At 41.3% G+C, this 22,315-nt stretch overlaps 1 protein-coding gene across 4 annotated transcripts in view; it reads right to left on the bottom strand.

Moving 5' to 3' along the window:
* Positions 1 to 7,577: 7,577 nt before the first annotated feature.
* The window catches only part of COL14A1 (collagen type XIV alpha 1 chain), a 174,778-nt gene continuing 160,040 nt past the window's right edge, over positions 7,578 to 22,315 (bottom strand). For 3 of the 4 annotated variants that reach the window (XM_054708522.1, XM_054708523.1, XM_054708521.1), the window contains 3 exons: positions 12,121 to 12,198; positions 10,071 to 10,226; positions 7,578 to 8,454 (listed from right to left, as the gene is read on the bottom strand). In XM_054708522.1, coding sequence (XP_054564497.1) covers positions 8,375 to 8,454; positions 10,071 to 10,226; positions 12,121 to 12,198 — 314 coding nt within the window. In that variant the 3' untranslated portion in view covers positions 7,578 to 8,374. Of the gene's footprint in view, positions 8,455 to 8,823; positions 9,279 to 10,070; positions 10,227 to 12,120; positions 12,199 to 22,315 lie in introns of those variants that run through there. The other variant, XM_054708524.1, reaches the window with a different exon arrangement.

The raw sequence follows: 22,315 nt of genomic DNA, 5'->3' as shown, positions 1-22,315 counted from the left end.
AACTTCTGAAAACACCCTCTTGTTGCAAAATATTTTTTCAAACAATATAGAAACATTAAAGATGAACAGTTAAATGAAAGAAACATTTACTTAAAAAAAGTAAAAGCTCCCCGCAATCCCATACCCAGGAGGTCACCATGGTTATGCATCTGGAGCTTATTCATCCCAACTTTTCAGTCGGATAGACGAACAGTTAATAGGCGAATATTGTAATACTATTCTACCACTTGCTTTTTTCATTTAACAAAGATGTATCTTGTGTCAGCCACATTTTCAATCAATTTATTCAGTCTGATAATAAATGTAAAACTATTGCAAGTATACAAGTATACTCATGTAGTTAATTTTTGTTTTAGAGTTACCCTAAAAAGTATAGAATAATGAGGACTTTGTGGCAAAGAAATTCTCTGGACTCTGAGCTTGTCTAGAACAAATGACCCCTTTACATCAGTGTTTCCAATGCCACATCAAATCAGAATGAAAAGTTATGATTTTTTTAAACCAAATATTTTGGTTCATACCTTGGAAACCTTCATTCTTCATTTGAACAGCCGTTCTTGTTGAGGACAGGCCCAAAGGGATGAAGTCTTGCCCGGTTATTCCAGCCTAAACCAGTCATCCCAAATCATTCCACCCTGTTCATCCTTCTGAAGCCCCTATCTGCTACTAATACTGTATTTACTCTGGAAAAAGCAGACAGACCTCAAAACCAACATGCCATTCTAAAATCATTCTCCCTCCTCAAGTTTCTAATCTTACTTAGTGAAGTTACCATTTTCACCTTCTGCCTGTCCCTCCAACCCCACCCCCACCCCTGCCCAGCCCCTCAGTCATTCAATTCTGCTCATAGTACTTCCCATCAGCTCCCAAAGCTGGCTTCTCCTCTGATTCCTCACTGCACGGTTGTGCTCCAGGCCCTCTCACCTGAACCATTGTAACAGGCAGCATGGTATATACAGGGGAGGGGGCGTGAACTACGGGAGCAAACCAGTCAGAGTTGGAATCTCTCTGTGCCTCTTCTATGTATGTATATATCCTTGGACATGTTACTCACCTTGCATGCTTGATCCTTTGTAAAAAGGGAAGACTTAACTTGTAAAAGCTAGTAGTACAAGGCTGTTTTTCATCTTCCTTGATCTTTCCCCAAACTAGTCCATCATGTACACTACATTGTGCCTCCAAATAATTTCTAATTAGGTGACTCATCTGCTTAAAGACACCCACTGACTTCCTATTGCCTTCAGGCTGAAATCTGAACATTTTAGCAAAGGAAAGCTCTTTCACAGTCTGACCCAAATGACCTTACCTGCTTCAACTTAGAGCAAGAAGTTAGGAAGGTCCTATGTGCCATTGCATTCATCTTTTTCTCTCCTGCAACCCACTGAACCGATGGTGGATATTAATTAGAAGTTTTCTAGGTGGATGGATGCACGCATGGAAAAATACATGAACACACAAATGAACACATGAATGAATTAATTTATAGGAAGACATTTAAATACCTCTTCCTCATATTCTGAAATACCTAATGAATCTGAATTTGTAAGCTTTTATAAAAGCTGGTCATTTGTTTCTAGGAACTATTCCTGTCTCTAGAGAAAAATCTTTCCACAGTGCACAGAGTGTGATTTTTTTTATTGTAAATTTTATTTACTTTTTTACCTTTGTTAAAGTATTACTGATATTCCCTCCCCCCCCCTTTGATTCCCTTCTCCCCACTCCCATCCCCTCCCCATGCCTTCACCACACTATTGTCTCTGACCATGGGTTATGCATACATACATATAAATTATTTGGTTAATATCTTCCCACCCCCACCTTCCCTCTGAGATTCATCAGTATGTTCCATGCTTCTATTTTGTCAATTTATTTTGTTCATGAGATTCTCTGGATCTCTTTTGTTTGTCAGTTTATTTTGTTCATGAGATTCTGCATATAAGTGAGATATATGATATTTGTCTTTCTCTGATGGACTTATTTCACCTAGCATAATAATCTTCAGGCCCCTCCATATTGCCTCAGAAGGTAAGAGATCCTTTTTCATAGCTGCATAATATTCCATTGTGTAAATATACTGTACATTCTTTTTTTATCCATTCATCTACTGATGGGCACTTGGCCTGTTTCCAGATCTTAGCTATTATAAACTAGGGGCCCGGTGCACGAAATTCGTGCACTGGGGGAGGGGGGTCCCTCAGCTCAGCCTGCCCCCTGTCACATACTGGGAGCCATCAGGGGATGTCCTATGGACCTAAGCCACAGTCTGGCTTCCCTTTGCTTGAGGCTACCGGGCTGATCAGGGGAAGGCGCCGGCCCCATCACCCCTCTGCTGCAGCCACTGTCAGTCACCGCAGCTGCCAAGGTATTTTCATCAACACAGACCCCAGTCCCTTCACCATGAAAAAATGACAACTTTCTTTAAGCATTTTCAAGATGTGTCTTTCATAGAATATGACATTTCTTTATTTTTCTTTTTATCCTCACCTGAGGATATGTTTCCATTGATTTTTTCCCCTTCCCTCTGATCCCAAGCTCAGCCCCCTTCCCAAGCCAAAAGCCTCCTCCCCAGGTTTAGGCTGGGAAGGGGTCCCCCCCCACCACCTCCGATCTCAGGCTCTGCCCCTTCTTAAGCCTAAAGCCTCCACCCCAGGCTTTAGGTTTGGGAAGGGGTTCCCCCCAGAACCTCCCCAAGCCTAAAGCCTCCGCTCCAGGTTTAGGCTTGGGAAGGGGTCCCCCCCCACCACCTCCGATCTCAGGCTCTGCCCCTTCTTAAGCCTAAAGCCTCCACCCCAGGCTTTAGGCTTGGGAAGGTGTCTCCCCCAGCACCTCTGATCATAGGCTTGGCCCCTTCCTAAGCCTAAAGCCTCCACCCCAGGTTTAGGCTTGGGAAGTGGTTCCCCCCACACCCACACCCACCCCCACCCCTCCCATCGCAGGCTTGGCTCCTTCCCACGCTTAAAGCCTCCGCCCCAGGCTTTAGGCTTGGGAAGGGAATCCCTGCCCCTCCGATGGCAGGCTCAGCCCTTTCCCAAGCCTAAAGCCTCTGCCTGATGGCTGGCTGGGAGTGACCTGGGTGCTGAGGAGGTTCCCGGGACCCAGGTATGTATGCAAATTAACCGCCATCTTGGTTGGGTTAATTTGCATACTCATCCTGATTGGCTGGTGGGTGTGGTTTGGGCGTAGTGAAGGTGCGGACAATTTGCATATTACTCTTTTATTAGGTAGGATAATGCTGCTATGAACATTAGATTATAAGTGATACTGTGCTAGGATGAAATTATTCTAAACATTTATTCAGTAGCTGGCAAGTGTTAAGCACACTGTAGGCCAGTGATGGCGAACCTATGACATGCGTGTCAGCACTGACACGCGTAGTCATTTCTGATGACACGCGGCCGCATGCCGAGGATGAAACATTTGCTGCTCCTGAGGATGAAACATTTGCGACTAGAGTCTTGGAGTTAGTTTTTTCCTCAAAGTGACACACTACCCGAGTTATGCTCAGTTTTTTGGCGAAGTTTGGCACACCAAGCTCAAAAGTTTGCCCATCACTGCTGTAGGCAATCTGAAACCTCTTAAAGAACGTACACAAGTAATATGGGAGCACAGCGGTTAAAGAACTAACTAGAAAAGGTGTCATGATTATCAAGGTTTTCCAGGTGGTTGTGTTGGGGCTCAGGAAAGGCTTCAGAGGAACCTTGCTGAGTTTTGAAGAATGAGTATGAATATAAGTAGGGTGAGGCAGAAAAGTAGGGCTTTCTGAGCTGCAAAAAGAAAGCATGTCAAAGATAAAGAAATGAGAGGGCATGCAACAAGCTTTTTGTAACTAGTTCATTGTGGCTGTAGTTTGGAGAATATTTGACTGAGAGATACGTTTAAAATAAAATAGGAAAAAAAAATAGGTTGGAGAACTTGTGCAAACAAAAATGGAAGGATAGTAGAAGGCAGGATACTCTCCAGGTGATCTCATTCATTCCTGTGGCCTACATACTACCTACATGTGCATGACCATTAAACCTCTATCTCCAGTCCTGATACCTCTTCTAAGCTCCAACTCTCCTTTTAACACCTCTCAGTTATCTCATAAATAGAACTCTTTAACCTCTCCACCCAACTCTAATTTCCAGAGGAATATATGTATCTCCATCCACCTAGTTGTTAGTCTCCATTTCTAGTTAACTGACAAGTCCTGTCAATACCACAAGCTGTTAGTCCTCCACCATCTTTCATTAGACCATGGCAATGTTTTCTCATCTATAATGATCCCCTCCAATCCATTCTCCACTGTGCAACCAGAATAATCTGAAAAATAATATGACTAGTCTATTGGTCACCTGAGGTGCTTGGTTAAAAAAAAAAAAAAAAAAGGAAAGTTCCTAACCCAGACAACTGAAACAGAATCTTTGGGGATTCCTCTGAGTCCAGGAGTCTGTGCTTTAATGATCCCCATCTCCACCCCTTTTTGCCATTAACATTACCAATATGTGGGGCATAGTAGCCTAGAGGTTAAGACTCATGTACTTGATTTCTGGTCAGAGCACATGCCCAGATTGCAGGCTCAATCCCCAATGGTGGGCATGCAGGAGTCAGCTGATCAATGATTCTCATCACTGATGTTTCTATCTCTCACTCCCCCTTCCTCTCTGAAATCAATAAAAATATATATTTTTAAAAAAGAAGGTAACTTGAGTCAAAATGCCTAAGTCTGAAGTCTATCTGTGTGTCCTTGGGCAAGCAACTTGCCTTTTCTGTTCTTCTGTCTCCTCATTTAGACAATAGTGAACCAACTCTTGGGTTGCTGTGACAATGAAGTTAGTTAAAACATAGTGGTAGTTTTTACTGCTTCTCATCAATATTTCTGGTTCTCTTCTGCTTCCAAGTACATGAGATATTGTACTTCTCCACCTCTATGAAGTTAAATGTGCTCATGCAATTTACGTAGAACAATGAAAGGTGAGTGGAAGTAATGTGTGTCACTTCTGAGGGAAGCTGGAGATGATTCTCCATGCTCTCTCTTCTCTCAGCAGTCATGAAAGTACGTGCTCATATGGAAGTGTCCAAGACAGCAGCCATGTGGAACAGTGAACCAAGACATAGAGGACAGCTGTCCTGCTCTCTTGTGTGTAATAGTGCTAAGTAATAGTGCTAAGCTCCTGAAATGTTAGGGCTTTTATTACCACAGCATAGCATAGTCCAACCTAACAGGTACAATGTTAAAACCCTTGGAGTAGGCCTGGCTGATAGTAACTGCCCAATGACAGCTTCAAAAGTGAACTTCAGCAACGTGGCTCACCGGAATATCAATTTTCCCTTCACTAACTTAAAACATACACCCAATCATGCCACTCCTCTGTTGAAAATCTATCAATTGCTTCTCATGGGACTTAAAATCTAAATCACTAACTTGGTGCACACAGCCCTGCTGGCTTCGGTCTCCAGCCTTATCTTATTCACTCTTCCATTCACAATCCTGCCACATGGACCTTCTTTGTTCCTTGAACATGACAAGCACTTTCCTGATAAAGGGCCTTTGTCCTTGACAAGATCTGAGCTTGAATTTCCCTTCCACACTTTTTCTCATCATCATGTGTCAACTAAAATGTCAGGCCCTCAGAGAAGCCTTCCCTGTCTACCCAGTGGAAACAGATGATCCTTTGTACCTCTTCATAGTCCTATATCAGCACTTTTCCTGCATCTTTCATACCATTCGTCACAATTTGAAATTAATTCTGCTTATTAGTTCACTAGCTTTCTATCTTTCTTTAGATAGAGAGGAAGCTCCATAAGGTCAAACCACAGCTCTCTTGTTCATGATTTTATCTTCTGAACGCAAACAGTTCATGGTACACAGAAAAATTAGCTATGGAAGGTTGGAGTTGGGTAGGGGAGGTGGAAAAGAAAGATGGAGGAAGAGTTGCCCTGGAATTAAATGGAAGCCCATTTGAATACAAACTATTACCTTAAAATGATTATTCCCCAAAGAAATTGAGTTTCTAATAAAAGTGGTGAAAGTTCTAGAGATTGTATTTTTTATGAAATGATGGGTTTTGAAACTATATAAACTATACATTAAGATATAAGTATATTTCTATCAAAATAGGCAAGTCAATAAAAAATGCAATTCAAAATCAGATTTTATTTCAAGGCAATGTACTATAAACACAAAAGTCCTAGATCTGAGTTACACCTTTTTTTTTTTTTTTTTTTTTTTTTTTATTTTTAAATATATATTTTATTGATTTTTTACAGAGAGGAAGGGAGAAGGATAGAGAGCTAGAAACATCGATGAGAGAGAATCATCGATCAGCTGCCTCCTGCACACCCCCTACCAGGGATGTGCCCGCAACCAATGTACATGCCCTTGACCGGAATCGAACCTGGGACCTTTCAGTCCGCAGACCGACGCTCTATCCGTTGAGCCAAACCGGTTTTGGCTGAGTTACACCTTTTATTCTGAACATTTCACTCAATAAAAATCTGATATATTGGGTCCAAGTGATGACACATTCCAAACTAATGAAACTTTCCTGTAGCTTAAATAAACAAATTCAGATCACCAAGGAAAATCAAAGCCAAGTATATTTGCACAACTCAAGAATATGAACGAATTAAAACCTCTAATCATTTATACTTCACCATTTATAACAAACTTTGAGAGTCTTTTGTGTGACACCTCATTATACTGAATTTCCAAGGACCAAATACTAAAACATATAGAATATCCTCCCTCTACTCACTTGTTAAAAGACTAAGAAATCTAAGATACAAAGGTCTGAGGTGACTGATGACATACCCCAGTCATTTAAGGAGGAGTTCTGTCAAGGGATTCTGGGTCAGGCCATCCTGATGAACCTTGGGCAAGTTTTCCTCTTTACCATTCCTGTTCTCTGCACATGGAGTCATATTGTGTAACTAAAAGGAGACAGCTGTTGGTTATCTGCTCACTGTCTTCTCTCATTCCTGCAAACATGTCAAAAACTCTTTGCTGGATCCCCAAAGGCAGACAAGTAGACCCTGGAAGAATCCAGCTTCTGGTGATAACGGACCCCATCTCTACCATATAAAATTAGCTGTTATGAGACAGATGCTACAGGGGGGAAAAAGCATACAATAGGTTACAGTTCTCTTTCACTTCTATTTTCAACAGTAAATAACAGAACCCAAATCTTTCTCAAATATCTTGATTTTTTTCCTTTGTGAACAAAAGATAAATTATAGTTATAAGTAGGTCATTAGGGGTTAGAGTTTATTAGATTCTCATTTCTTCTCTGCCTTCTAGAGTTTTTCAGGCTTTTTTTTAAATACCAGAAGATACATGGGCTCTTCAGTCAACCATTCATCAACATTTATTTAGCATCAGTCTTGCATTTTCACTGTCATTGCTGTTTGATAGGTTATAAATGAGTGATAAAATTCAACTCAACTTCTTCTGTTAAGCCTTATACTACACTCAGAATGAACGAATGTATGTTTGAATGCCTGTCTGAAGGAAGCCAATTCTTATTTTTCTGGTTAAAACTCAGCTAAGTTTAAGGTGACTTTTCGAAATGCAGTAAAAAAGAGTCCACACACACCGTTTTAAATTTTTATTTGCTTACAAAAGAGAATGGAAACAGGTTTGCAAAAACAGGTTTGCAAAAACTTATCTGCATGTACAAAGTAAGCCATGTAGATAAGGAGGGCAAGCCTTGGAATACCACTGGGTAAACTAGTTCATTAAAACTAGATCTGTTTGCATCGGAACTGGTAGAAAGTCATTATTGTACATGTCAAAAACCACTGCAAAACAAAATGTATTTTTAATAGCACCAAATTAAGAAAGGTTCTATTGTAACACATGTCCTTGGACAGCAGTGAAAGCAGCTATCAAGTGATCTCAGAGTTGGACACATCAATTGACAAAGAGGTAGTTTCTCCAATAATATCCCTTTTTCTTTTCAGCAAGGTTACAGGGGACAGGACTAAATGGCATCATCTTTGAATCTCTTTAAATTCCTGTTCTGCTAGGACCCCATGTCCCTCAAATACAATCACATCTGTTTTGTTGCATTTTAGGACTCGAGATCATCTAACACAGAAAAGTTTCCTTAGTTCAACTTTTTGGCCAAATTTTCTCTGAGCACTCCTCTCTGGAAAAACCAGTGATCTGGCATGTCATTAAAGCAACAGAGAAAAATCAATCCTATGGCGTCAGAGACTAAGGGTTTTTTAAAAAATATAATTTTTTTTTCAATAATAACAATAGCTAAGGAAGAGATTTAGGCTGATGAAATAAGCCCCTAAAAGGTAGTATACAAACCACATAATGACATTCTTCTTGAACAAGTGCCCGTAAGAGTTCTTGCAGTTGGTCTTCCAATTTCTCGTGAGGCAATCAGATCCCAGAGCCCCACAATTCCATCGCTTCCAGCTCATCTTGGACAGGAGTGAATTCCGGCTGATCAGGATGGGGAGCTAGAGAGGAAGAGCGGGGTGGGGACTTGATAGGACCCAGAAACCAAAAATTGATCATCTCCCCTCACAGAGATGTAGATTTGATCATTAGACTAGAGAGATATCCTGCTTGGGTAGAAAGCAGTAGCTCCCTTTACCCACCACACCGCTGGTTCCTTCCCCAGGAGTTTTCAAATGATTAGTAAATGAAGGAAGGGACAGATACATGACAGACATTGTTAGAAAATTAGAATCACAGCCATTTGATTAAATATTATGTGTTTTATTTACAAAAGGAACCTTGAAAACTCAGCAGAATTATGAAAAATAAATTTAAAAAATAGATCTCATGTTAGAAGTCCATCACCAGGGGTGGGGGTAGGGGGGGGGGAGTAGGAAGGGGAGGTGATCAGAAGAAGAATGGAGAGCAGGGTGATCAGAAAGAAAGATGCCCATCAATCTTGTGTGGGGACAGGATAGAGGAGAAGGCCCATGAAAGTAACTTTATTACTGAGCATTCATTCAGGGGAGTTTGGCATAAATTCTTGGTACATAACCATATACCTCTATCCAAGCTCATATGGAGCAATCTGTTTGTAATACAATTGACACATGTGATTTGGTTAAATTCCAGTATTGACATTGTGTGTTGGGAGCAGAGATGTGATAGTGGGCAGATAGGGAAGCAGGTGAGGCAGGGAAGCAGAGTGCCCATTGTTAGGGGCAGGGGCTGGGTGGTGGTGGTCAACAGGACAGTTCTGAATCCATAGCCAGTTTCCCAGGCCAATGTCATCAGAATGGAGGAGTTCCACTTCAGTGCTGGTAATCATTGTAAGGGATCAGATCTTAATAAAGGACAGAGAGATTTGAGGAAATAGAGAGAGAAGAGATGGACAGAGAAAAACACATCAGCAAAACTCTGACCAGTTCCTCTGGCAAATAAGGTTAAATTTCTCCTAAAGCAGAAAATTTAAATTTATTGACTAATAAGCTCATTGCCTCAAAGCAGTCTCTGAATTTTTCTCTTGATGCTTCCAAGAAAGACTATGTCAGAAAATGTCTCATTGCACAATCCGCTAGCATGCAGACTGCAGATGTTTATGGGGAGCATAATCTTTTCAGAATCTCAGTCCAGTAGTTAGTAATGAGGCAAGGACAGAAAGACCACTTATGTTTCTTCTGAAAACTATCTTTGGTCATCCATGCATGTGGTGGGCAGGATGTCACCCCAAAGAATCTAGGGGATCCCAGTTATGGGGAAGTTCTAAGTTTGAAGTTTCCCCCAAATAAGAGTAAATTTTACAGGACACCCTGGCCATACCACAGCAATAACATAGCATGAGGGGCCCAAAAGAATGTTCAGACATGTCCCCCAGGGACCAAATATGAGATCAGAGGCCAACTCTGTGTGAATTGCGATTTGGAAGCAAGGAAGACTTAGCTGTGCTGTTATTTTGAACTTCCGTTTTTTTTAAGAGTTAACCTCTAGAGTAATTTGCACTTTCTAGAAGATGCCTCTGGAAGTTCAAGCTCTGCTTCCCTCCCATATTCGGTCTATTTTTCATAGCACCCCTTCACCGTGATGGTGCGAATTATAGTAAAACATTGCTTAAAGCCCACAAGAGGCTGGCACTTACCTCCCACCCCATAGGCTGAACATGAAGAGGGGTCACAGTATCCAGGCTGGCCGGAAGGACCTTGTGGTCCAGGCACCCCCAGGTGACCTGGTGGACCCCTGGGTCCAGGAGAGCCAGGGGGCCCCGGGCTTCCTGACCGACTCTCCCCTGCAGGTCCTAAAAAACACCCACAATGAAAACAGTTGGTCTTTTACCACAACAGGGTGAGTTTTGAGACCACCAAGAAGTAAACTAACTCTTACAAGAAGCAACCTTATACATCTTGACAATTACAGCAATCTGGCTCTCTCTACTCATTGAGTGCTTCTCCCTAAACTGGATTCCCTAGACAGAAGAACATACTGGAATCACACATTCTCCTGGAGGGCAACCCTTTTAATCAGCTCAGAAAACTAGAAAACGAACTCTATTCTTTTCTAGCACCTCTTGGATATTAAAGGAGAAGGAACACAGCACTCTCAACCTTGTTTTCTGTCTGGAGCTTCTGTTTCCCAATATGAATCCAATGTATGGGCGTGAATGTGCGCGTGTGTGCACGCGCGCACACACACACTCACGTACACACAAACACATGAACACACTCAAGTTCAACCTCATCATCTGTACTGGTTTATGGCCCAGATCATTGAAATAAATTAGTCTGAGTGAAATTATCCTGCACGAGAAAAAGATAAAGTCTACAATTGGACCCAACATACTAATCCAAAATGTCTTTAGGTAGCTTATATTAATTGAGAACTTAGATTGTGTGAAAATGGAGATTAAAATTTTTGTGAAATTAAAAAGATTGTTAGGCTGGGTTTTTTCATTTTTGGTTTTCATTTGTTTGTTTTTATGTTTGTTGTTTTTTTTTTTTTTTAAATATATATACTTATTTCAGAGAAGAAAGAAGAGGGAGAAAGAGAAACATCCATGATGAGAGAGAATCATGTATCGGCTGCCTCCTACAAGTCCCCCATTGTGGATCAAGCCCACAACCCGGGCATGTGCCCTTGACCGGAATTGAACCTGGGACCTTTCAGTTCACAGGCCGACACTCTATCCACTGAGCCAAATCAACTAGGGCTGTTTGTTGGTTTTTATGGATGGATTCAAAAAATAGTTAAGAACCATTTTTAAACTAGAAATGAAATTCTTTAACTTAAAACCGAAATGTAAATGAGAAATGTATTTGAAAAGTGTTGTGATTCTCAGATACATTCAGTCTCATTTCATCAACATCCACCCAGCATTCATTCTGGGCATTTCATGATGCTGGGTCAGTTATATGATCTCAAATAACAGGAATTTTTACATTCAACATGAATCTATTGCATTAGGCATCTCTCCTAGAAAAAGTCTTTTCCAAAATAATTATTAGGTTGGAAAGAAAAGTCTATAAAACATTTGATTCCATGTAGCTAAGACTGAGATTGCAAATATCCAATAGAATTGCAAACTTAGAATTCTAATAATGACTCTGATCATCTGAAGACCATTATGAAAGCTCCTAGTAATGTACATAAAACTCAAAACTTCACCCAAAACTCACTCAGTGAGATGAGCATGGTGGCAGGAACTACCAGTGACCATCAAACATCCACTAGATCTCGAGCCTCCCCTGCAGGACAGTTGGAGCTGGGCAACTAGTTCCAGCCAGTGACATGTGACAAGTGACTTATGTCCTTCTGCATTTAGAACTGTGAGACCTGAGATGCTTCCTTTATCTTTCTCCTGGGGCCTTTTGTTCCAAATTGGAGGGGTTGGGGGGGGGGGAACCACCTTACATCAAGCTTTGTATCACGAGTATGATATAAACCTCTATGGTGTCAATCCACTAAGCATTTGTTACTACAGCATAGCCTATCCTATCCTAACTCATGCAACCAATAAGATCCCAGAGAGCTTGTATTAGGAGACAAATTGGCCTCCTAACAAAATGAACAAGACATACAGCCATTTCAGTTAGATACAAGGATGTAATATGACCATTTTTCTCACCTGTGATATCCAGTGAATAGAAAGATTTAGGATTTTCATTTTCAATTTCCTATTAGGTAGGAATATTTACCTGCTGGCCCAGGGGGTCCTCTGGGACCTTGGCTTCCAACACCTGGATTTCCTTTTTCTCCTTTGATACCAGTTAGACCTGTTGAGAGAGAGAGAGAGAGAGAAAAGTTCTTTTTAAAAATGAAATCCATGTAGTCCATCTTTCTGGGTTTCAAAAGGACCTCTCTAATGAAGACAATGATATGGGATAGTCTGGGCTATGGTTACCACGGGACTTATATTAAAGTCTGACACTGGTGACTTTTGTACAACCACATATAGAGGCTGGTTCTGTTTCTGAGCCTGCAGTCTGTATTTGCAAAACTGCAAGGTTATCTTTCTCCTTCATGCTGACGTGGTCCGGCCTGCCAGGAGCTGGCCTCTGCCTTTGCACGCACCAGGCCAGCCGATGTATGGCACTCCACAAATAACACAATAGAAGTCACAAGTGCACATGTCTAACATTTTCCTTTTGGTCCACCCTGTAATGGATCTGCAAAAGGCATGAATTATAATTAGGCAGCAACATTCTGAAGAGCGTGAGTTTCCATTAAAAACTTGGAAGCTTCAGGAAAGCCTGTGTTTGATTTGGCTGATTCAGCCCCATAAAATTCTAAACCTATTCATGTGTCTTTTCCACAGAACAGACTTCTTATTCCAAATATTTATGGTGCTACTAATAAACTATACACTTTCACAGGCAAAAAAAAAAAAAACCCCACAAAGAAACATATACACCTCATTGTCTAAGCAGGTTCCATCACCAGACTGTGGACAGGTGAGAGCATGCTGTATTCAGCCCCAACCAGTTGCATCAGACAGGGGTCTGGGTTACCCTGACTCACATCACAGATGATCTCTGGTGTCTGTTTTTCAGGTGCAACAATGCTTTGAAATAGCAAACTGCGAAACCACATCTCCATGTAATTACATTGAACAGAGAAATTGTGTGATTTGTCAAAGCTCAGAAGGGAACATAAGTCAATGAAAATAACCAATCTGATAGGTGGTAGGCATGCAAGTGATTTAAAATGTTTAAGACTACAAACAACCTTTTTTTATTTTCTTACTAAATGCAGCACATATTCACTGCAGACAAACTAGAAGACAAAACAAGGAAGAACCCTAGGCCTTGAAAATAATCACTTTTAACATCTTAGCTTTTAACTTCCAGAAGGAAGCCTGTTCATATAGTATTCACTCTGGAAATAGTTGTCAACAACAACAAAGCTACTAATACTTCTTTCTACACAGTATGTGTAATCCTAACAACTGCACATGATTGTCCCTTGATTGGAAGCTTTGGTGACTGCTGTGTTCCTTGTGACCACCTCTTGGGGTCAAGGTAACCTGTCATATTTTAAAAAGTCCTTCTTCCTTGTTAGTGGTCTTCAGGGCTACTCCACCTATGACTATGCTTCCCCAACACCCATGCCTATTGCATGTGGCCTTAGTGGTATTATCTGAGGGCAAAAAAGACCAGCCCAGCAGAAAGAGAGCAGGGCACCGACTGGCGCACCTATGTTCTTCTGTTTTTGGACTGATTCTTCTCTTAGGAGCTGATAGGAAGAGAGTGATTTCTCAAAGAAAAATACTATTCAATCTGTGTTTTACAAAGCACATGACTTACTTGGACTAGTCAACATTTAATGCTCAATTGCCAATCAAGTTGCTCAGTCAGAAAACTACCCTGAGTATGTCTACTGGGTATTACCCAATTAACTAAACTAGTAGCTAATCGGTTAATAATTGGAGTGAGCACTTTTTAGCTGGTGGGTGCTCCCTCACTTGTGAATGAGTGTGTGCATCTGAGAATAGAGCAGAAACTGCCTAGTCTGTTAGAATTGGAGCCACTTTCCCCAGAGGGAACCACAAATTTTTAAAGAATTAGAACACAATCAAATACACCAATGACTAATGCAGGCTGCTCCTGATTAAATGCGGGTGACTCAGAGGCCTGCCATGACCTATGGTCCTCAGGGATCAACATTAACAGCAGGGTTTCTCAGTGACTATTCTCCACAAGCAGAAGGCGCAGTCGATTGGGCTGAATAGGACATCCAGGAAAATACTCTCAGGAACAACCCCCTGATAAGAGCTTCCTGACTTATCCTTTGTTCATTCATAAGGAAAGCAAAAGGTGGGGAAGAGTGGGGAGTAGAAAGTCTAGTTGTCTTAATTTTCTATGTTATGTAGATAAAAAACAAGTGGAATTTGATCGTATCTATAATACATATCAAGAAAGGAAGAGCCTCACAATAATATTCCAGCCCCTGAAAATGCCCTAAAAGTAAATTCTAAGAATACAATTAGATATCATCAGAGAATTTTAGATGTTGTTATCCTTCAAGTTATGATCCAACTAGATGTAGACTAATATAAATATCTGCCCCTGTGTCCACTGAGGGATTATCCAAATCCATGATAACTGAACTTGGTTATAAATCTTTTTTAAGAAAAAAAAAAAAAAAACACAGGTTAAAAATCAATATTTAAGTACCTAAGATGAGGATTGAAATTAAAGGCTAAGTTTACAGATTGCAGATCTCTAAAAACAGATCTGGATATATTATGATAAGCCTTGTAGGCCTTGATTAAAAGGAGGGGAATGGAATGTCCCAGAATGTCAGCCTGTGACTGTCCATGAGGTGACAGAGGGCAGTGGAGTGAGGGCATAGTCATTCTTTACAGACAAAATGTAGTCATCACCCATAAGGACTTCCCTCAAAAATCTCTTTGTCAGGACCCACGGTGGGGCCACTTGGTGCTGAGATGGGGTCACCAGAGCTAAGTGCCAGCGTTCTTTCCACAAGGCACTGGGACCCCCACCTATGCAAGATATTTCCTCCTTTTGACACTCCCTTCTCACCTTGGTTGTCTCCATAAATACTCCTCATTCTTCAAGACCCAGCTCAAAGCTTCTCCACAATTATAACAGGCAGAAGCATAAGGGAGTCAAGAGGGCAAGAATTGCCCGGCCGGCGTGGCTCAGTGGTTGAACGTCGACCTATGAACCAAGAGGTCACAGTTCGATTCCTGGTCAGGGCACAGGACCAGGTTGTGGGCTCGATCCCCAGTGTGGGGCATGCAGGAGGCAGCCGATCAATGATTCTCTCTCATCGTTGATGTTTCTATCTCTCTCTCCCTCTCCCTTCCTCTCTGAAATCAATTATATATATGAGAACAAGGATTATCTATCTATCTTATTCACTTCTATGGAGCCTTCCGCATAGTATGTCACTAACAATTATACAAGGTGACCCAAAAAATACACACACACACACACATACACACACACTTTTTAACAGCTGATAGTTCAATTTTGAAAATGAAATGTATTTTAATAACACTGCCTTAGTAATTATTCAAAGTATGTGTATACTTTCTTGGAACACCCTATATGGTGAGTGAACAAATGAACAAATGAATGAATGAATAAGTTCTTTGCTTCCATATTATCACTGCCTCCTTTGGCATTTATCCCATTGCATTGCTTGTTCTTGTGTTCTAGTCTGGAACTATGAAACTGTTGACTGCAAGAATCATCCCCTACTTATTGTGGTAGTGTCAGATCCCAAACTGAGTCTCACACATAGTAAGAAAATGCCCATAAAACACCAGAAGGCTAATTGAATGACCAAATGCAGCTGACTTAAATGCAAGCATGACCTTGAAGGATCAACAAACAAAATTCCTTCGGTTAGAGATTCACTTTTATTTTCCTATGCCTGGCTTGTGTAAACACTGCTTTTTTCTAACAAGTTCCTTGCATGGCAATATGAACTACTAGTGCCTCTTAGAGATGAGTCTGATGGACTCCAATTAGCTTTCACTATCTGCCATTTAAAAAAAATGAACAGAGCTGATATAAAAGATCTAATTTATCAAAATGTGATCTAGTTACTATCCTTAGTTTTCTGTGAAGTTACCAAAAATATTTAGGATAATCAGAGAAAAGTCTTTTCTATTATGCATCCATCCTTTTATTTTGTCTTTTTTTAATGATAACTTTTAAGAGCTATTCTTTTAGATCTTACTCATTTCTTTAAAAAAAATTTTAAATAGATTTTTACTTTTTTTAGAACAGTTTAAGGTTCACATAAATATTAAGTGGAAAGTCTAGAGCACTGATGGGCAACCTTTTGAACTTGGTGTGTCAAACTTCGCCAAAAAACTGAGCATAACTCGGGTAGTGTGTCACTTTGAGGAAAAAACTAACTCCAAGACTCTAGTCGCAAATGTTTCATCCTCAGGAGCAGCAAATGTTTCATCTTCGGCATGCGGCCGCATGTCATCAGAAATGGCTACGCGTGTCAGTGCTGACACACGTGTCATAGGTTCGCCATCACTGTTCTAGAGTGTTCCATATGCCCCATGTCGCTACACTTGCATAGCCTCCCCATTATTAACATGCTTCACCAGAGTGGCAAGTTGACATATTTGTTCCTCCTTAAGAGTCACATTAGGGCTACCTGGTTCTCCTTTACCACTCACCTAACTCTAACCCTCTAATATTTCCTTTCATTGGTTTACTAAGTCAGAGACCTGTTTGTTTCAATTTTTCATCGTATTCCCAGTTTCAGGCACATGTCAGGCACTCAAATATCTGTCAAACAAACGGATGGATGAATGAAATTCAAAGTCTGATTGTAGACCTTGGCAAACCAAATACGTGGCTAGTTGGTGTACCAGCTATGCTTCTAAATGACCTTATTAAGTTTTGAATGCTAGATGTTTTATGTATGAACTCATTTAGTCTTAGCTGAAAACAAGAGGGCAGACTCTACTATTAACCCGAAAAGAGGGCTGGAATACAGAGGTTATGTCACTTGTCTTTAGCTAATAAGTAACAGAGCCAAGATTTCAACCCAGGTAGGTGCGGAAGCCTGTGCACACAACCACCGTGTGTGCTCCCTGCCTTCCTCTCTCCACCCCAAGCTGGCTCTCTAGGCTGTGTTTTTAGTCTTGTTTGCTATAGTTGCGGCTTTCTGAACTGCCTGCGGATACAGTCTGCACATTTTCTCTGGCCCGACATCAGCCTTGTGGTTATCACGTTTCCTCAGCTTACTTCCTTGGGTGTATACATTTGACCTCTGCTCTGAGCAAGCCTTGGAGTTGATTTTAAGAGGATTTATCCTGCTCACAATGACTACAAGTCCAGGGTCTAGCCCTTGGTTATTGGTTTCCTCCTTTTTTTTTTTTTTTTTAACCTCTGTGTAGGGAGATTTTACTAATTTGCCCCTTGACCACACCAAGCACTCCAGGCTGGAGTCTCATGCTCCTCCATGGAGCCCAGTCACTCCCACATAATCAGGCATTCTGAGCAACTCCCAGGAATTGTGCTTAGACAGCTATGCAAGGCCTGGATAATGCTTTCATTGTCATTCTACCAAAAGTCACAGAAACTGTGAGACAAGGCTTTAGCTGTGTTATTATATAGTCTGTTGCCTGGGAAATGCTGGTGATGAATTACAAGTAGACTGTTTTTTATTCAACATATGTTGGAATGCCTACTAGGTGCAAGGTACTGGACAGGGTCCCTCGCTACAATGGCAGATTCAATGGACTCAATTCAACAAGTACTTTTTGTACTTATCTATCCCTATTTGGCTGCAGATCAGTGCCAGCATGTACAGGCTCCATGTTTTGGGCTAAGATGGCCAAGGCTGGAAAATATGTGGTTGCTGTGAAAGTGAGCAAACTTTGTAAACTATTGCTAAGGGTCCCACCTCCTATTGCCTTTTCCATAAAACAACTGACCATCTAGTATGCCTCTATAATCTAGGGCTCAGCCAGGGAAACATCAACCATTCTAGATCTTTCAAGCAAAGGGAATTTAACATAGAGACTTTGTCATATTAGCAATGGAAGAACTGAGAAATCAAATAAGGATGATGAGGCAACTCAGACATTAGCAACAGCAGGAAGCCACTATCAGCAGTAGGAGTGCACAGGCAATAAGAAGAAGGGTGTAACTAGAGCCCAATGCCTAGGACCTTCTGGTAGGATCCAGTATAGCTAACCTGTGATACGAAGTCTTGAAGAACAGGCGTTAACCACGTAAAAAGGGGGCAGATAGAAGCGCATGTGCAAAGGTTTGCCTGGGAAACCAGTTGGGTATGGCTTTGGCAGCTGCAAGGTGGGTAGTGGTAGAGTAAGAGGCCAGGTTAGGCCTCCTTATGACAAGCTATGGGCATCACACCAACGAGCTTGGATATGGCCCCTCTTCTAATACCTGCTACCTATTTTTTTTTTTTTTTAACTTCATACAGTTTTCCTTAAAGAAGAACTCCAAACTGGTTAAGCTTCAGGCCCCATTAAGCTCAGATCTGCCCCTGCTGGGTGCAACCAAGCAGTACAGTTCATTCTTGTAAAGTTTAACACCACCAGTAAACACTGCTAGTACCACGGAAAAGCCAGAGGAAAATGTGCTGAATCATATATCCAACTAGTGGGCTATCCAGTGGTCAAAGGAACCTACTAACCAGATCAAGATCAAGACAACAGAATTTTTTACACTTTAGGTGTTTGCACCATAGTAATGTAGGTAGGATGTCCTTTGGTCTTTTGACCATAGACACCTAAATTGGACACACTGACATTTGGGCAGTGAGGGGAGGAAGTGCAGCAGGGAGGAGGGAAATGAAGGCCGGAGAATGGAGGTTGTAAAGGGAGAAGGAGAGAGGAAAGGAGACGATGAGTGGAGGGCTCATCCATGCACACCAAACCTGTGCATCCGTTTGCAGGTTGACTGCTCATAATTACCAGTACATCAACAATTGCATTGTAATGGGACAATGCTATGATTGGAGCCATGTGCCTGGGGACAGAGAAGCCCAGATGAGGAAGATGTTACTCAGTCTCGTTCAGCTGGAAGAAAGCAGAGTAGCAACAACAAATACACTGACCAAACAAATAAAACATTGCGAGGAAGCAGTGGTCTGGCAGAGGTGACTCTTGAAATGAATTTTGAAGCTTAAGTATGAATGAGTCAGAGGAAGAAAGCGGGTTCTGGAGAGTGGGAAGAGCATGTGACAATCCAAGAAAAAGTATAAAAACAACAGGGATTAGCATTGAGTGTGGTAGGAAAGGAAAAGGCATGTGTAAAGAATGTTGGTAAACTGAATTAATGGTCTAAATTCTTTACTACTTTGCAATAGAATTATGCACCCATTCCCATTCTATGGACTCATGCATTTCCCTACTCATAGAGTTAGGTTGGCCAAGTGATTTGCTTTGACTAGAGAGATTATTAGTGGCAATGACAAGAACAGAGGTGTGAAACATGATTGGGAAGTTGGGTTGCCCTGCTTTGTTTTAGCCATTGTCACAAGGAGAATGGGGAGCTATCCCCCACTCCAGCCAGGGCCCCAGTAGAGCAGAGCTGTCCCACCTCCCACAGACAAGTGATGAGAACTAATATTTATTGTTGTATGTTACCAAGATGTTTGTGGTTTGTTGTTATGCAGCAAAAACTGAGCACTGAGCCGTTCAGTTTGGCTAGAGCAAAGGGCACATACTTGATGTGAAGCTGACTAGAAAATATGAACCAGAACCACACAAAGATATCTTACTGAGATGACATTAACCTTGAGCGCTATTTCTAGCAAAACACCCACTACCCCAGACAGTGACTGAAGTCCAATGTGAGCAATCTGTTAAGACCTTCTACACAGACCTTCCAATCAAGGGTTTCAAAAAATTGTTAAGCTACAGAAACAATGACATTAGCTTTCATGGCAAAAAGAAGATAAAATACTGGTTATAGCTTTTTGTTATTGTAACAGTCATAGTCTACTAAGTACAGAAGGTGGGGACACAATGTGATGGTAATTTTAGTTTGTCAGTTTCTTTTTAAAAATCATTCTTTGTGTTTATTTGGAAAATGATCTTATCCTGACTACAATTAGTTCCAGGAGCATGAATACAAAAACAGTCTACAATAACATGCCTCCAGTAGGTGCTACTCTTTCAAGGTCCTTCAATCTACATCTTACATTTCCCTCTAAAAAGCTACATCTGGTATTTGAATAATTTAAAGGAGTTGGGAGAGAAAAATACCCATTTCAATAGTGAAAACAGGTGGACACAGAGTGAGCCAACCCTTCACAGGTGTCCTAGGAGCTAGACTGCTTGGAAGTCATTCCTAGGAATGAAAGCAATTGCCCTGTTCCACCACAAGGCCAGAAACCTTGGTTCAATCTGGAAGAGTGTGATTAAATACATAGTCACAAACACTGTGATATTTCCTCTCTTCGAAATGGACAGCCTAATTCTCCTCCCCTTGAGTGTGGCGGGGCTTAGTGACTCCCTCCTAGTAGAATATGCTAAAAGTAAAAGCTTGTGACTTCTGGGATCAGTCAAAAAAGGTATTGTGGCCCACCTGTATGGCTCAGTGGTTGAGGGTCAGTCAACCTATGAACTAGGCAATCATGGTTTGGTTCCTGGTCAGGGCACATTCCCAGTTGCAGGCTCCCTCTCCCTCCCTCTCTGAAATCAGTAAAAATATATTTATATAGAAAAAAAGGCATTGTGAACTCCTCCCTGCTGTCTCTCTTGGATCACTGGCTCTGAGGAAAGCAGCCATCATATTTCGAGACCACTCAAGCACCCCTGTGGAGGGACCCACCCTTCTCGGGCTCAATGTGAGTAGAGCAGTCAGGGAGGGCCTGAGACTCCTGCCAATAGCACTGTGAGTGAGGCATCTTGGAAGCAGGTCTGCCGGATCCAGTCCAGCCTTCAGATGACTGTAGCCCTGGCTAACGTCTTGACTGCGAACTCACGAAAGAAACTGAGCCAGAACCATCCAGCTAAACTACTTGTGAGTCCCTAACCCACAAAAACCATGATCATATATCTTTTGTTTTCTTTAAGTGCTAAGGTTTAGGATAATTTGTTACATAATAATAGATCACTAATACAGAGGGCTTCTCTCTGCAGCCATGATGAATGTAGAGTCCCTTTGTAGTACGAAAAAAAAAACCCTCTACAAAATACAAGATGATACCAAGAGAAGGAGTACTCATTGCCTTAAAAGTTACTGTATGTTAGGAAAACATAATCCATCAAACCTTCAGGGAGAGGTCTTGTTCCAAAGACATTCAAAATGGACTTCACCAGATCATTATCGGGTGAGAAAAGAGAAAACTCTATCTTTGTCTGGACTTTGTCTCAGGAGATGAGAGGCAGGGGATGGGGAAGCAGGAGAGGAAGAAGGCCACATGTATTTCAGCACATTTTTAACAGCAATGAAAAGACTATGTCTCATGCAACACATTATCAACCATAACACAACATCACAGGGAAGACTTGTAAATATTTAAGGAACAACCAGCAAATTATTATGAGAGCTTCACCAGCCCTCTTTCTTTAATCAAGTTAATCTGTCCCATAAAGATAATTTTTCCAGGAATTAAACCAGGATCCAAGGGTCGTTAAGAAGTTTCACAGATGCTTACCATTGAGGCATTCCTGGCTCACAACTGCTATGCTCTAATTCTGAACTTGTGACCAATGTTTTCTGCCAAATGTATCATCAGTGCCAACAGCTCTTCTCAACCACAGGAATATTGAACATAAGAATCATACTTCTCTCTCTCAGCTTTAAATGAATCTGGGACCCAGTTTTCTCTCTAGACTTCTCAGCCTTGTTGACTTACAGTAAACCATGGCATGAGCATGAGAGATGCAGGTTTAGCTTTAGTGCATGCAGCCTTTCTCTGCCCTGACTGCCGTTCCTGTGTCTCCAAGGGTTTGTCATTGACTACAGCGACCAGGCTATGGCTGATTCCTTTCCAACCTGTGGTTGCTTGGGGAAGTTCAGCTGTGACTCATCTTCCCACTCTTCTCCCATACCCTTTTCCTCACTTACTGAAACAACGTCCACCTTTTTCAAGTTAACCACAGAACCTTAGAATTGATAAAAACTGATCCTTAAATCTTGTCTTTATTTACTCAGTCACTAGAAATTTGGTCATCTGTGGCAGGAAAGGCTTGAGGGAAATAATTTTCCAACTTTGAAGTCCTTCATGGATTTTATCCTCAAAGAACAAAAATATTAATCCAGGTAGCAAACATAATGTGAAATTTTCTTTTGATTAACATTCCAACATGATTATTATTTTTATCCTTAATAATAATATTGGAGTGAGTGGTGCTCTTAGCACCCAAACTAGTTGATTCTCCATAGTAAACGTAATGTGCTAATGATATTTATT

This window comes from Eptesicus fuscus, chromosome 19, assembly GCF_027574615.1.
Source record: "Eptesicus fuscus isolate TK198812 chromosome 19, DD_ASM_mEF_20220401, whole genome shotgun sequence".
NCBI lineage: Eukaryota > Metazoa > Chordata > Mammalia > Chiroptera > Vespertilionidae > Eptesicus > Eptesicus fuscus.
This window is presented reverse-complemented; position numbering and strand designations above follow the sequence as displayed.